The sequence below is a fragment of the Arvicanthis niloticus genome, chromosome 4 (genome assembly GCF_011762505.2).
Source record: "Arvicanthis niloticus isolate mArvNil1 chromosome 4, mArvNil1.pat.X, whole genome shotgun sequence".
NCBI lineage: Eukaryota > Metazoa > Chordata > Mammalia > Rodentia > Muridae > Arvicanthis > Arvicanthis niloticus.
Genome location: NC_047661.1, coordinates 25,558,182 through 25,574,366, shown reverse-complemented (window position 1 = coordinate 25,574,366; position 16,185 = coordinate 25,558,182). Strand labels below are relative to the sequence as shown.

The 16,185-nt window shown below is 38.4% G+C and overlaps 1 protein-coding gene across 2 annotated transcripts in view; it reads right to left on the bottom strand.

Moving 5' to 3' along the window:
• Positions 1-3,854: 3,854 nt before the first annotated feature.
• The window catches only part of Hspa4l (heat shock protein family A (Hsp70) member 4 like), a 50,941-nt gene continuing 38,610 nt past the window's right edge, over positions 3,855-16,185 (bottom strand). For both annotated transcript variants that reach the window (XM_076932323.1, XM_076932324.1), the window contains exons 15-20: positions 16,016-16,153; positions 13,334-13,459; positions 12,973-13,080; positions 11,095-11,214; positions 7,594-7,755; positions 3,855-6,019 (exon numbers count right to left, since the gene is read on the bottom strand). In XM_076932323.1, coding sequence (XP_076788438.1) covers positions 5,831-6,019; positions 7,594-7,755; positions 11,095-11,214; positions 12,973-13,080; positions 13,334-13,459; positions 16,016-16,153 — 843 coding nt within the window. In that variant the 3' untranslated portion in view covers positions 3,855-5,830. The remainder of the gene's footprint in view (positions 6,020-7,593; positions 7,756-11,094; positions 11,215-12,972; positions 13,081-13,333; positions 13,460-16,015; positions 16,154-16,185) is intronic.

Here is a 16,185-nt window from a genome sequence, read left to right as displayed (position 1 = left end):
ACAGAATTGGGAAATCAAATGTACAGTTCTTCTAAAAGGGAGAAAACTAAGACTAGTTACTAAGAACTAAACTGTCAAAAGTCCTTGTACAGGAATGATTGGAATAGAGTCCCTTTGAACATGGTTGTAATGATGGTTGTGAAGATGACTGGAAGACTGTTTACCAGAACGGGACAATTTGGCATAGCTTTCTTTAAAAACTGTCCTGGCTGGGCAGTGGTGGCATATACTTTTGTCCCAGCATTAAGGAGACAGAGGCAGGAGGATCTCTGTGAGGCAAGCCTGGTTTATATAGTGAGTTTCATTTCAGGACAGCCAACACTGAACCAGACCAAAAGAAAAAACTTGTGGGTAGTGTGATGTACACTACACAGTTAACAGTGGCTTCTTCCTCCCAAATCTAAGAGGTGACCATTTCATATTAGGACTCTTCTTCCAAGACACCAAGACACAAAAATGTATTTTAGAGAAAAATGTATATACTGTAAAGCTAGTGTTTCATCTTAAATTGTTTTTAAACATGTAATTCTAAGCAGGATAACATGATTTTAAAGGTGTTTTCACTTAATCTCTCAGAAGGAACAAACTTAGGAAACTTCAAAAAAAGATGTAGAGTGCTTTTTCTTATTCAGAAATCAAAGGTGTCTGCTTTTTATGTTGAACTTCTGACCCTTATTATTTTGTCATACTTAACAGACAACATTCACAAACTGACTTCTTTTGGTCCAGAACTTCTTCAATGCCACTATTGATCTGGAGATGATGAATGTGTAATATTCATCCTAGTTTATTACATATTATATATGATGTAAGAGTTCTAAATCCTGACTGTAAGGCTTAGTATTTAAAAAGGAAACAAAGGGCTGGTCAAGGTTGCACACACTTAATTCCAGCACTCAAGGCTGAGTCAGGAGGATTACAGGTTGGAGGCCAGCCAGGACTACTTATCTAGAATTAGTCTCTTTAAATATAAGGGGAAAGGGGCTCAAGTTATTTAAACTGCCAATTTAAACATCAACATGGTAGTTGCATGCTTTAAATATCATGAAAGAGAAGAGTTAAAGGAAAATCAAGGTTCTAAGAGCAATGCATTTGAAAACACCATTTAAATGACATTTTACATACAAACTGACTGTGAAAACTAGTTATTTAAATTCTATAATACAATTTAAGGTATGTTGTAACTCATCATCTCTATAAGATAAGAGATATCTTATAGGATATGTTTTTCGTTGTCTATGGTTTTTTTTTTTTTTTTTTTTTTTTTTTTTTTTTTTTTTTAATAATCATCCTGTGACTTGGGTGACATAGCTTCATACTCCAATCAAGGGTCATGTTATTTTCAGTACCATGGATATGACTGTATCATGCATCAGACAGTCATGATTTAGTTACTATCTTTGGCTCCTTGATTTGAAAGCTCCTGGTTTCAATATATTTTAACAAATATGCCTCTTTTTACTATTTACTCTTATAATATGCTAGATGCATCCTTAAGAATGTAGTCGAGAGGCTTTGCAGCTGTACAAGGCTGACTACTTCACAGTTTTTGACTTTCCTTTGAAGCAGTTTGATTTTCAACATTCTTAACATTCTAGATGCCCCTTTACTCTTTAAAATAACTTAGAATTTTGCTGCTTAGTGGTTTGAATGAGAATGGCCCCCATAAGCTCATCTATTTGAATGTTTAGTCACTAGAGAATAGAACTGGTTTGAGGAGGATTACAAGGATTAGGAAATGCATTACTAAAGGTGGACTTTGAGGTTTCAAAAGACCATACAAGGCCCAGTGTCTGTCTCTGTCTCTCACGTCTATAGATCAGGATGTAACTCTCAGCTACTTCTCCAGGACCATCCTGCCTACCACCCATAATGCAAATATATTCAACTCTAAAATTATAAGCAAGCCCCCAACTAAACACTTTCTTTTATATGAGTTGTCTTTCTCATGGCATCTCTTTACAGCAATAGAATAGTATACTAACACATCATGAAACTTAACAAAGATTTTGGCAGCACTATAATCCCAGTACTAATTTGTTAGGGGAGACTGAATATGTGAAAAAAATATATTTTTTGAGATTGTATGTTTATGTGTATGAATGTTTTCCTGAATGTTATATTTGTGCCTGCAGTGCCTGTGGGGGCTAAAAGATGGCACTGATTCCTCTGGGAATGGAGTTACAGGTGGCTATGAGCAGTCATATGGATGCTGGGAATTGAACCTTGGTCCTTGGGGAAGAACAACCAGTGCTCTTGACTGCTGAGCTATCGTTCCAGAGCTAAGAATTTAATTTTGTGTACTTTAAAGAGAAATATGATGGTTAAACAACTATAGTTTTTAGTTAAAATGCTGGTCTTAAATTTGTTATTTTAAACAAAAGAAAATCTTGTATGCTTCCTTGAAATTGCTTTTAAAATATTTAGATTAAATCTTGACAAAAAACATAAATAAATGTTTAAAGTTGATAATCTTTTGGTCAAAAATGTCTGTATCCTCTAAAATTTCCTGGATGCTTCAAAATTAGTTTTGTTAAAGGGTTGTTAAAAATGTGGAATCGAGAAAGAGGGCAACAGTGATTAGAACCAGACTCTATAAGCACCTCTCTTTTGTGTTTTTTGTAAGTCATCCACATCTTCAAATATGGACTAAAAAAATCAATGAGCTCTTTCATTAAATTTTATACAACCGAACATCACAAAACAAAGTGTATATATCTAAAATGAGTCACCTCTAGGCCTTCTAAAATCTGACACTTTTTTTTTTTTTTTTTTTTTTTTTTTGCATAGGGTTCTATCCCAGTGTTAAGAATGTTAATGAGGCTCTCTATGCCAGAGCTGTCCCCACCCCACCCCAGCCCTGGTTCATAAAATTAGTACAAAGGACTTAATTTGCGTTACCAACCCCTAGATATCAAAACAACATGGGGATGCCTCCTGGAATTGTTTCAAAGGTCACCAGTTACATTTCAAATGTCTAAGAATGGAAAAAGGATTTTACTTAGTTTAGTCCACACTGATCTAGTTGATCATTCTTTCAAGGTCTCTCACCTTTTCAGGTGATTTCTCCTATGCCACAGATGGCTAATTGTGATAAAATGCTTAAAAACACTTTTTCCCCCGATAAGGTTTCACTGTGTAGCACTGTCTGGCCTACAGCTCCCTATGTACTGACTGGCCTGAACTCAAGAAATCTGCCTGCCTCTGCTTGAGGAGTGCTAGGATAAGAGACATTTGCCACCATGAGTAGTAGCTTAACACTGTCTTTAAATTGATTATTGAGCTCTAATGTTTAAAGATGCTTTGTTAGCAAAGAATCACTTCATATCCACCTCCAACCCAGCAAAGACCTGGTTACTGTCTAAACCTGACCTGTTGTTCTAGTCCTTGAGCTACTTGATGTTTGTAGCTTTTTACAATTTCAGGATTCTGCACGCTGCTAAACAACTGTTTTCTGGGGCAGAATCTCAGTGTAATCCAGCATGGCCATAGTAAAGTTCAGAATCCTTTTGTCTCCACTCCCTGGGTGCTTGCACCCTTATCTTGCTGCATGAGTTTCCTTTTTTCTTCCTTCCTTCCTTCCTTCCTTCCTTCCTTCCTTCCTTCCTTCCTTCCTTCCTTTTTTCCTTTTTGTATGATTTAACAGTCTTCATATAGTTGGTTATTAAGTATTTTCTTTTTTGGGGGAGCGATGGCTTGAGGCAGGGTTTCTCTCTCTGTATTGCCCTGGCTGTCCTGGAACTTGCTCTGTAAACCAGGCTAGCCTCAAACTCAGAAATCTGCCTGCCTCAGCCACCTGAGTTCTGGGACTAAAGGTATGTCCACCACACCTGGTTTAATGGTTGGTTTCTTAAAAAAAAAAAAAAAAAAAAAAGATAATTTGTACTTTAAAAATTAAAGCATACTAACGTATTTGTAGTTCCTATCCGTTTTTGAGTAGTATGATGGACAGTAACATTGTTTTGGCTATGTATTCTTGAAAACTGCACCTTCTGCTTTGAAAACTCTTGGATCTAGCATTAACTATTTCAATGCATATTAAAGATGAGTTGAACATACTATATACACAATACTACTGTGTGGTTATATCTTCCCTTTACAACCATGATTTTTTTTTCCTGAAATGGCCCTATGTATTTATTTACCATACAAATAGAAAGTAACTGATATCTACTTAAAATGTATTTCTTCATTTATTGGAACTAATGGTTTCACTGTAATAAAAGATATAGACATTTAAAATATGTTGGAACTATATGATTTTCTTAATAAAAAGGGATGATATCTACCCCCCAAATCTGAATAAAAATTCCTGCAAATGACCACCCCACCCTCCTACATTCTCCTTTCAGTGCAGACTACATTGTAGGAACAAAATCTCTATTAGAGAACTCATTTGAGAAATGACTATCCCTAAAGATAGTATACTCTCGGTCTTTAGCTACTTAAGAAAAAGTCAGTATTGTGTTTAATATAAAGATTTAGCTTTGGGAAAACAAAGAACCTCTGAGAACTGTAACTGAAGTTGATCTTCAGTGAACAGTCTTAAGAACACAAGGGCCATGCATTTTGTCTTGCTTCTGTCCCTTGAAAACAGAAACATCACTCCAGCCTTCCCACGGTTAAATAAAACAGTTCTAAGGCTCAAGACATAACTGAATGGTGTGAACAAGCCTGGTGATAAACCACAGACCAGGTCCTTAATATGGCTAAAGTTCACTGTGCCTTTCCCATTTAAGAAGCACCAACCCTGGAGCCAAGTTTTCAAAAGGCAATTTAACAGCAGGAACTATAATTTAATCACATCATATCATATTACACTATGTAACATTATGTATTTTACCTACTGATGTAACACAGTTAAGTTTATTACAAGCATTATTTCCTAAGATTTGGTACAGGTACTCCTTTCAAGGAATTACTGCTTATTTAATAGTGTCTGTCTACATTGGAACATTAAATCAGTGATAGGTATATATAATGCAATGCATTGTGCAACGTCTCCCTACCCCAGATTAAGGTATTATTAACAAAAATCAATTAAGAAAACCAAAACAACTATAAAAACTGAACCAAGGCTGTCAGCATCACAGATGCGCACCTGAGCAGGTCAACAGTGCTTTCCCATAGGCTTAGCATTAGTGTAGCAGCAGCTGGTCTTTTGGACAAGTAGATCAACAGTGTCAAGTGAAAAGTTACTCTGAGAAAACATAAATCCATGCTACCAACAAAAGCAGCAAATGCTGGTGTTATCCAAATGTCAAACTGCACTGTCCCTCTCTGAGTGTCATTTAGATCGTTTATGTGATGACAAGACTGGATTCCTTGTGGCGCGGCAGTGAGATGGTCTAGGATGTCAGAACCTCCTGTTTGTTTTAATATTTAAGTGATAGCATTAGGGAAACTAGGAAAGGGTCAGTGCTGGTGGCTCTAAACCACATCATCTTCAGTATGTTTTCACAATAATAATGCAGTTAACCCCCTGCCTCTGCAACAAAAGAGCAATGCAGTATCCCCTTCCTGCAGAGAGGAGCTGAGGACTATGCAAGTAAAGCTGTGACTACAGTGGATGGCTGCCGAGTCCATAGCAGTCCTGCATACTGACACAAAGTATGTAAGGAGAGCTCAGACTCATTTGTACATCTATATTCAGCTAAAGCTTCACAGCAGCAATGGACAGCAATAGTGCACTCAATATAGATACTTTTCAAAACTACTCCAAAAAACAAATGACAAAAGTAGTTAAGAACAACTGAACATATGTTGTGTGTACCGGGCATAAAGGATGAATGGGCCCTGTAGTTAACCCACTGCTTGAATTACATGAAACTTAGTCCACTTCCATCTCTCCAGAGTCGGTGTGCTGCGAGCTTCCTTTGGGTGGATCTGGGTTGGTCTCTGAACCACTCTGTCCGTCCATTGGTCCATTGTGCTCACTACTAGTTTTTGCTTTGTCTTCAGGAGCTTCTACTTTTGGTTTGGGCTTATAAACGATGGGGTTACAGAAATTATCCAGTTCCTGAAAACAAAAAAAGAGCCATGTCAAATATTACACAAAACACTTAGATATTTGTCGGTGTTTTCTAATTTGTCTTGCATCCTCATACATTTAAATACTTCATATTTAACAATTTTATTACTGTACCTTTTATTTGTTGATTTTAGTTTCTCAACACAGGGTTTCTTTGTGTAGCTTAGACTATCTTAGAACTCACTCCAGGTTGGCGTGTAACTCAGAGATTCACCTGCTTCTCCCTCCAGAGGGCTGGGATTAAAGGTGTGAGCCACCAACTACCCACCCAGCTACTGTACTTATTTTTTAAAAAATTATTTTAAATTTCTTTTTTATTTCATGTGCATTGGTGTTTTGCCTGCCTGCGTGTCTGTGTGAGGGTGTCACAGCCTCTGGAACTGGAGTGACATGCAGCTGTGAGCTACCATGTGGGTGCTGGGAACTGAACTCCGGTCCAAGGTCACCTAAAGTTCATTAACAATAAATTATGTCCTTATTTCCTTTCAAGTGAGAGCTGTGTTTTAATGCCTATAAATGTGATTTTATTACGATTCTGTAATTCTTTTTACACACTATGTTGTAATGTCTTTATAACTAAAACATCATATTTGATAGCTATATCACATATATAGTAGCAATTCCTTGAATTTATGTAGTAATCTCTAGAATTGTGAGTTTTGGCTAACAGGTATATACTTACTTCAAACTTTTACATACATGTGTATATATGCTCTGACAGGATGTTCCAGAAAAGTTGTACAAGTATAAATTGGTCAGGGGAGAGTACTCACTGTTTCATAGCCTTGTAGCTATGGCAGAGACTATGAACACAAGCAAGCAAATGATACCGACAAAGCCACCTGCATCCTTGGTGACGGGGCACACACCTTCTTTGTTAGCCCTCTAGCTCAGCATCTTTACTTATTACCATTTGCATAGTTTTGCTGCCATGCTTTTTACAGCTTTTGACATTTTTATTATCAATGTTTATTAAAATTCAACGTTTATCTGAGATTACATAAAATTACAAACAGGATTTCACAGTGGAAGATTTCACATTCCAAAGACAGACCTATTGCATGCAACAAAGTTGTTAGAAGTCTCAAGGAATCTGAATATTTAGGTTGGTCATATTGCTGTATTTCACTCTGTATTAGTTTCAGAACTTAAAAGCCAGCAATGTGTGGCAACTTTCAAAAAGGAATAGAGAGTCCATCACAACTAGAGTTGAAGTCAACAAAGCAAAGCCTGGCCTTAATTGTTCTTCTGTAAGTTGATTATTTCTCAGAGTGTGATAACCATTAATTTTTTAGTCCTTAAATGTATTTTTGGTACTTAAACTTAGTAAAAAGGAAGTGTAAGCCAGTGACATGGCTCAGCAGGTAAAGGTGTCTGCTAGGAAAGCCTGGCCATGTGAGTTCTATTCTTGAACCCATCTGAAAGTGGAAGCTGAGAATCAACCAACACAAAGTTGTCCCCTGCCCCCGCTTGAGCCTTGGCACCGGTGCCCACTCACTCACTGTGGTCCTTTTACACTCATCACTTAAAGTATGTTTTAAAAGGGAGTTAGAGTTTCTTACCTTTGACTTTGTAACTATTTCTGACACTTTAACCACAGGATCTTGAGTAAGACTTAATTTATTCTGTGCATTCATCTTACTGTTTAGCCAGTTCATGGAGTCACTGATGTACTTTTCAACCTTTTCCATTTCAGCAGGATCCAGATGATCATATCTTTCATCCTATTAAAAATTAATAAAATGATAAAAGAAAAAGAAGAAAGTGACTTTTGGTAAGTAATGGTTTATTGATAATTTCTGTCTAAAATATTCATTCTTCCTTATAACATACTTTATGTAAATTCATGTAAAGGTGCCACATATGAGATGAGAAGCTGAAGAGACTAGGGGAAAACATAATATCAGTGCTGACTTGCAAAGGACTCCCAGAAGTCAGCTTTGGAACTAGAGAACTACTAGTGGGGCTCTGCATGGGCACGAGAGGCTAAGACAGAGCAGAGTTTATACAGACTGAGGAGAGAAAAGGCGCACAGGTAGAGAGGGAGGGAGAAAGACAATTCTGAACATACCATAAATCTAGGTGTTGCATTCTTGATAAAAAATGACAATGAAATTCTGTGTAAACAACATAGCTGCAGCTTCTACATCTAGGAAACCACCCCCAAAGTGAGTTTACATCAGCAGCCAATAGAGCAGAAAAAAGCAGCAACATACATGAAAGCAAGAACATTTCCTGATAAGGAGTATGGATAGCCTAGAAAACACAGGACGAACAGGAAGGGGAAGTGTTGAGGAAGGGGACAAGGGCAACAGAACATGCATGACATGAAAGCACAGTGGAGGAAGGGTCCATAGACGCAGGAGGAAGCAGAAGGTACAGAGGACCAACCCAAACAAATTTCCTTTGAAAAAGACAGAATGAGACATAATACTGTATATGCTAATTATTTTTTAAAAGACTAACTTCTTTTTAATGTATTTCCCCCTCATGTGTTTTGAGACAGGGCCTCACCTAGCCACACCTGGGTTTATCCTTATCCTCAGTCTTGGCCTCTTAAAGCATTGAGATTAAACCCCAAAGTTAAAAAGTGCGACTATAAAGAGATCATTTTCAAAAATATCATCACAGTATATTTTATCCATATTAAAAACTTTGGGGTAATTTTGGACTGTTATACGTATATCTTATAAGCAAGATAAATGCAAAACTCTAATCACTTTTGGTCCTTCATTATTTGGTTTGAGCTTTCATCATTTCTTGATTGTATTATTCTAGTCTACTACTAGATGCTTCACAAACTAGGTCAAATCATCTTGCTTCTAGACTCTCACAATTGCAGGCTCCCTGTGTCACAGTAAATCTCAGCTGCTCACAACAGCAGCCATGAAGCCTTCTGTGGTCAGGCACCTGTTCCCTTCCTAGTTAGGTCACAACAGCTTTATTGTTTCTCTAGTAGATTACCCCAGTGTGTGTGTGTGTGTGTGTGTGTGTGTGTGTGTGTGTGTGTGTGTATGTGTGTGTGTGTGTGTGTCAGGGACAGGGTGGTGGTGGTGCAGTAGCACCTATCTGAAGGTCACAGGGCAACCTACAGCAGTCAGGTGTTTCCGACCATCACATGTGACCTTAGGATTAAACTTCGGTTGTCAGGCTTAGTAGCTATTTTCTTTTTTCTTTTTTTTTTTTTTTTTTTGGTTTTTTGAGACAGGGTTTCTCTGTATAGCCTTGGCTGTCCTGGAACTCACTCTGTAGACCAGGCTGCCCTCGAACTCAGAAATCCACCTGCCTCTGCCTCCCAAGTGCTGGGATTAAAGGCGTGCGCCACCACCGCCCAGCTTCACAGTTCTATTTTCAACATTTTCTTTCTACAAATTCTGAGCCCTGCCTTCCCTCAATTTTTTCTGATCTCTCTCTCTCTCTTTCCCTCCCTCCTTCCCCCCCCCTTCTCTCTCTGTCTCTCCCCCCCCCCCCCATTGGTTGGCCTTCTCTCAAACACAGCTCCTGGATGTCCCTTACCTTTTCCATAGCCCCTTCACCAGCACTTGATTTTCCAACTGAAGCATGTGAGAACAAATAGGCCCAGAATTTCTTTTTGCTAGAGTCCAGGACCCACAAAACATCTTGGCACATATTTAGAACTCACATGCCTAATCCAATAAAGTCTGTTTTATTTGCTTTGGATGATATCTTAAACCCACACACTCAAGATGAGTACCAAAGTCAGAGGAGCACTAATCATGTCAGATTTAAGATATGCTTGATATTTTGTCTGCCTCGTTCTTCTTTATGTTTCCATTATCAATACACTCTATTTGTGAGTATGCAAGAAGATTGGGCTAGCCAAATTACAAATTTTCCTTTTCAACACACAGAATTTCTTACTTCTGAAATGAAGAATTAAGTGTACACACAGAGGCTGTATACACACTGATACCTGCTGCTTCAGTATGACTTCTGACTACCATTTATTTACTATCTATGTAATCCAGCAATTTGCTTAAGCATCCAATCTCCTCTTCCTCCTCCTCCTCTTTTTTTTTGCGACAGGATTTTTCTGTGTAGTAAGTCCTGGCTATCTAGGACTCACTTTGTAAACCAGGTTGGCCTAGAACTCACAGAGATCTGGCTGCCTCTGCAGACCTCCTGAGAGCTGAGATTAAAGGCATGTGCCACCATGCCCAGCCCAAGCATTCAGATTTTTCTTATATTCGAATTGACACAACAGCATTCATAGTTCATAGGTATTAAATACCCTGGTGAGAAGAGTGTGAAACCACCCACTCACAGTGCTTAAGATTTACTAAGCACTTGGTAAATCTAAGCTTCTGGGATGATGCCATGCCTCAATGATTCTGGTGCTGCTCTCTCATGCATATGAATGCAGTGTTAACATCAATGATCAAATCTGGGTGATAACTGAGTATCAGGTAGTGACCAGTAAACCTGACCCCACGGGACAAGTTCAACAAGATGGTCTTGTTTCTCTTGAATTTTTTTTGGAACAGACCTGTATCTAATGGTCTGCTGCAATACGACAGAAGCAATGAAACATAGGGGAGACTATAAATATCAGTCATCTCTTTTAAGTCTGCTGGGCTCTGCCCAGATGCATGACTAGCTACTTACTGTTTTATCCAAAGGGACACATGACATATATTACCCTGCCTGAAGCTTCAAACAGTGGGGAATGGAGAGAGTTGTGGGTGTGTATGAAGAATAAAAGGAGATTATGGATGATGAATTATAGATGGAAGATCAACAACAAATCAGGCAAGAAGTAAAATACAGTTTGGCAGTTTAGAGTCAAGGAAGACCTTTTTCTCATGTAAGAAACACAAAAATGAAAACAGTGGATTTTGTCATCGGGTTAAACTTAAGCTATGACTTCGGGGAATTCTAAGAGGTGAAAGTCTCGGCTTTTAACTGTCCTGGAATTTTCTGCTGGTAATTCTTCACTAAAAGTTTGGTCTGCTTGGTCTCTGAAGTGCTAACCCTGCAGTGCTGGAGCTGAGGACTTCCACAGTCACCATACATCAGCAGCGCTGCCATCATGACCCCAGTACCTTGTTTCTATGTGCTTCTATCACTTTCAGGACAAGCTGAATCTTTTTCCCCAAGTCATTTAAAGCTTTCGGTCTCTCTTCATGTTCCACATACTTCATTTGAATGGGCTGGCCATATTTCTATCAACATAAGAAACATTTAAAAAGAATAAATAGAGTTTTAACAGAATACATTTGTCCCTTACAGGATGATAAACAGGTGAAGTCAAACATCTTTTCTGTCTTCCCACAAAGAAAAGTGTTAACGTGGCCCTTGCCCTATTTTAATCCTCTTTTAGCTAAACCATTCACTAAGGATTACCCCTTGACTATTTTCAAACCCAAAGACTCAATCAGAATTGCCAGTCCTTTCTTTTCTTTCTTTCTTTCCCTCTCTCTGACCCTCCCCCTCCCTCCTTCCCTCCCTCCCTCCCTCCTTCCCTTCTGTCCTTCCTTTTTCTTTCTTTCCTTTTTTTTTTTTTTTTTTAGCCATTAGGACGTTTTTTATTAGCCAGTTTACAACTACACTGGATGTTCAGGATCCCCAGTGCTATCCTGAGCTTTTCTCATGGTGAGATTTTAAGAATAAAACCACATCCTGTGCTGACACACCTCTGTTAGCAAGAACAGTTAGCTAGAAGCAAAGATACAGATGCCAAAATGCAAGGTTAGTAGATTTGTGGACCTTCCCAGAACTATGAACTCTGATGGATTAGGACTTTGTTCTCATTTTGGCAGGTGGCACTATGTGCTGGGTTCCAAAGCTTAAATAGTACTTGCATCCTGGTGTCAGTTGTAGTAAGGGCCTCTGTTACACTGCTCTACCTGGACCTTCCTAACACATCTCTGTCCCATGCTCATGTCACTGTCTTCTCTTTCTCTCCTCTTCTTCCTCTTCCTCCTCCTCTTCCTCCTCATCCTCTTCCTTCCTCCTTCTTTCTTCTTCTTCCTCTCTTCCTCTTCCTCCTTTTTTTCCTCCTCCTCCTCCTCTTCCTCCTCCTCTTCTTCTTCCTCCTCTTCCTCTTCCTTCTCCTCCTCTATTTGGAGCCATCTACTAGAACATGGGCAACCAGTGGCCACGTTTGCAAAAGAACCCCTGCCCCTCTGCTTTCTTAGCAGCTGCCAGCAGACAAAGTAGCTACTGCTCATGGGTCGGGCCTCATGAGCCCTTGCCCCATCCACACTGAAAGGCTGACCACCTTCAGTTCATGCAGGCAGACCACAGCTGCTATGAAGGCTTTTTTTTTAAATTTAAAAGGTTTTTTTTATTGGTTATTTATTTACATTTCAAATGTTGTCCTCCTTCCCGGTCTTCCCTCTGCAACCTCCATCCCATCTCCCTTCCCCTTTGCCTCTATGAGGGTGCTCCACCACCTACCCTCTCCCTCCCTCCCTACTCTAGCATCCCCTGTGCTGGGGCATCTAGTGTCCACAGGACCAAAGGCCTCCCCTCCCACTGATGCCAGACAAGGCCATCCTCTGCTACATATGCAGCTGGAGCCATGAGTTCCTCCATGTGTACTCTTTGGTTGGTGGTTTAGTCCCTTGGAGCTCTGCTGTGCTAAACTGCATAGAACCACTTGAAAAGACAATAAGGACCATTCTACTACATGCAGAATTCATAAATTAAAAACTTGGGTTTCAAATTTTACTTTATTTTTGAGACAGGATCTCTATGTGTAGCCCCTCCTGTCTTTGAACTCCCTATGTAGAGTAGACTGGCCTCAAACTCACAGAGATCCACCAGCTTCTGTATATCCCAAGAGCTGAGTGAGGTTAAAGGCATGTACCACCATGCCAAGCAAAACAAACCAAACTAAATACCGATGCGTTTATGTCATAATCTTTACAAAAGTGCTTCAGTTAATAGTCACTTACCCCTTGCAGCAATCTACTAACCTTTAACTCCTGAAGCTTATCCACATAAACTTGTTTAGGTTGGTCCTCTCCTTCTTCATAAAGCCAATTTTCTGTGTCTTCTAACATTGCTGACAGCTTATTCATGTCCTAAGTTACACATTTAAGAGATACTAATTATGAATGCCTTTCTTAGAAAAAAATCATTGAGATGCTTTTTAGCTCAATGCCAGAATCTTCTGACCTTAATTTTTCATTATCCTTCTGCAACTTGAAAAATAACTAAGAATCATCTCCACATAGGCTCAAAATTGACAATAACAAATTTGGTATACTTTTAAACACAATTCACAGGAGGACTTTCAAGTGAACATTCAAGTAGTTCTTACAGCTTTAGACTTACTTCTGGAGTGATGAACTTTTCGTAGACAGTGCCCAGTTTGTCTCTGAAGTCATAGACGTATTCTTCCACAGCATTTTTAGCGTCATTTCTTTCTTTCTCTAGTTTATCCTGCATTATCATCTTCCCCTATTAAAAATGTTTCAGATTGTCAAAACAACACACATTAGAGATCTGCTAGTTAAAACCATGATACCACTTCATACCTCCTAAGAGGGCATATTTAAAAAATAAACCAGAATAGAATCTTTGTGATTGTAGAGAAACTGAAGCCCAGAACACTGGTGACAATAAAACATTCCATATCCACGAACCACAGGAACAGTGTGGAGGGTCTTCAAAAATAATGAACTATCAGCTGAGCATAGTGGTATAGACCTCTGATCCCAACAGGGGAATCTCTGAGTTTGAGGCCAGTATGAGCTACAGAGTGAGACTTTGTCTCAAATAATAAATAAATGAATAAAATAAAAATATATATTAAATAAATGAATATAAATTCAGGATGATAATTTCCCTTAAACTTAGCAATTCTAATCTTGAGGATATACCCAAATGAATGGGAAGTAGACACTTCACAGATGTTTGTATGCCAGTGTTTCCTGAGGCATTATTAATTATCACCAAAAGTATAAACTGAAGCAATCATTAACTGACATACTGATAAATGATTGATGTGCACATACGACAGAACTGAGGCTTAGAAGAAGTTTCACATATCAGTGAGCCCTGAGATTATGCCGAGTAAAACAATCCAGGACAAAAGACAAGTAATGTCTGATTCAATTTATGTAAGCTACATAATGAGGCAGACTCTTAGGAGACGGGAAATGGATGGGTGTACAAGGAGAACTGAAAGAAGGGAGGAGAGCAGAGTTTGGATTTCATGCTACAGCATCTCTATCTTGGACAGCTGTAGGCTTTGGAAATAGTGGTGATCACTGTGCAATGCTAATACAATGAGTACTAACTTGAAAATATAAATGTGAAAATGGTCTTAAGATGTTAAACTCTATACAACATGTATTTTAAAAAGTTAACAGTATATTCCCAAATCACTGATTTGTATGCTTTGAGTGAATGAATTATGTGGTATAGAACTTAAACCCTCGTAATAGCTTTTGAACACATTTATCAAACTCCAGCATCCCCACTTACTTGTTGGAGACAGCAGGAAAGTCACCTACTCTTAGTGTTCTTACCCTCATATGACTCTAATTCCACATTTCATGGCTGTAACTGACACAGAGTATCTTCCTCCTCACCTGATGCACTACTCTTGGTCAGGGATATATTAACAGCGGTTGTGATGCTGAGCTTTGTAGACTGATCACCTGATCCAAATATGAAGGTTATTACCTGATTTGAGGTAGCATAGTACACACAGGCCTCAGTTTTCTCATCCGTAAGCTACAACCCTTAACAGAACCTACACATCGTGTTTGTTTTGAGAATTTAAAAGATGATAGTAAGAACGGTTATGATCAAAAGCTATTAAATTGTAATTCTTGAACAAAATTTCACTTAAAAGTACTTGGTTTTCTAAACACAATGATTTCTTTATAAACTATGATACAGTAGCATAGATTTAAAAAGAGACATTTAAAAATTAATGAAAGTCTCATTTTGCACATAAACCTACTATAACTATAGTTTCCTAAGGTTAATTCCTTTGGAAAAATTAGGCTCCAAATATATAAATTCTGAGTATTATAAGATTTTCAGGATTATGCATGAATAGAGTCTTGTTAATAGGTATTATGCATTGGTACTTTTAAAAAAGCAAGCCCTGTAAAAATCAAAATTTCTTCATGTAATGATGGGCAGTTAAACAGCTGAAAGCAGCATGCTTCAAACAGTAGAAATTAGGAACATGTAGAAATTGGGAACCACCATTTTAATATAAATTTAAGGGATAAATATAAATATAATCATGGTTTACAGTTACTACTAAAGAAAGAACTCACTTCTCAAAAGACTGGAACTAAACATGAAAATAAACAAGAGCAGGTAAAAATGTTAACAATGGCAACAAAGTTTAAATCATTGTTAATCAACACTCTGAACAATCTTTTAAGTATCACACACTTTCAAAGGGGCTTGGTGGGCCAGGGGAGATGTTACATGCCTGTCATCTCAGAACTCAGAAAGCAGAGGAAAGAAGATCTGGAGAGTCAAGTCAGTACCGGCTACACAGGAAGACCCTGCCTCAACATCTCCCCCAAACAAGACAAAGAATCCCTCAAACCAAGCCAAAACAAGAGAACAAAAGGGGGTGTTGTTATTTTATTACTCTTAAAGGTTACAAAAGATGGAGCCAGAGGTGATGGCACATACTCATAATCTTAGCACTTAGGAGGTAGAGGCAAGAGGATCAAGGGTTCAAGGTCATCAGTTACACAGTGGGTTTGAGTTCAGCCTAGGCTACTTGAGCCCTGGCTTAAAAAAGGGGTTGGGGTAAGAATTTACTTCAGAGGACATTTTTCCCTAAAGTAGATATGTTCTCATATAACTAAAAGTATTATATATGGTACTAACTTACTATTTTGTCAAAAGCAGTTTAATGACATTTATAATTATTTAATAATTGCAGACCAGACTGCATAGACATTATAGACAACCTTTGACTCCAATACGGTATCAGAGTGCATTTGCGCTATTCTACAGCAACACTAACTTACATACCTCATTTTCAATGTAACTATTGAGAAGATCTTGAGTCAATTGTCTGTACAGGCTACTCTGGATTGGTAGATCAATACTCTTGATTTTCCCCTTTTTAATAGTTTGATTTATGCGATCTTGCTTGTCTGAAGGAGGTGCCTGTAAAAGAAATTCAAATCAAAAGTGAAATT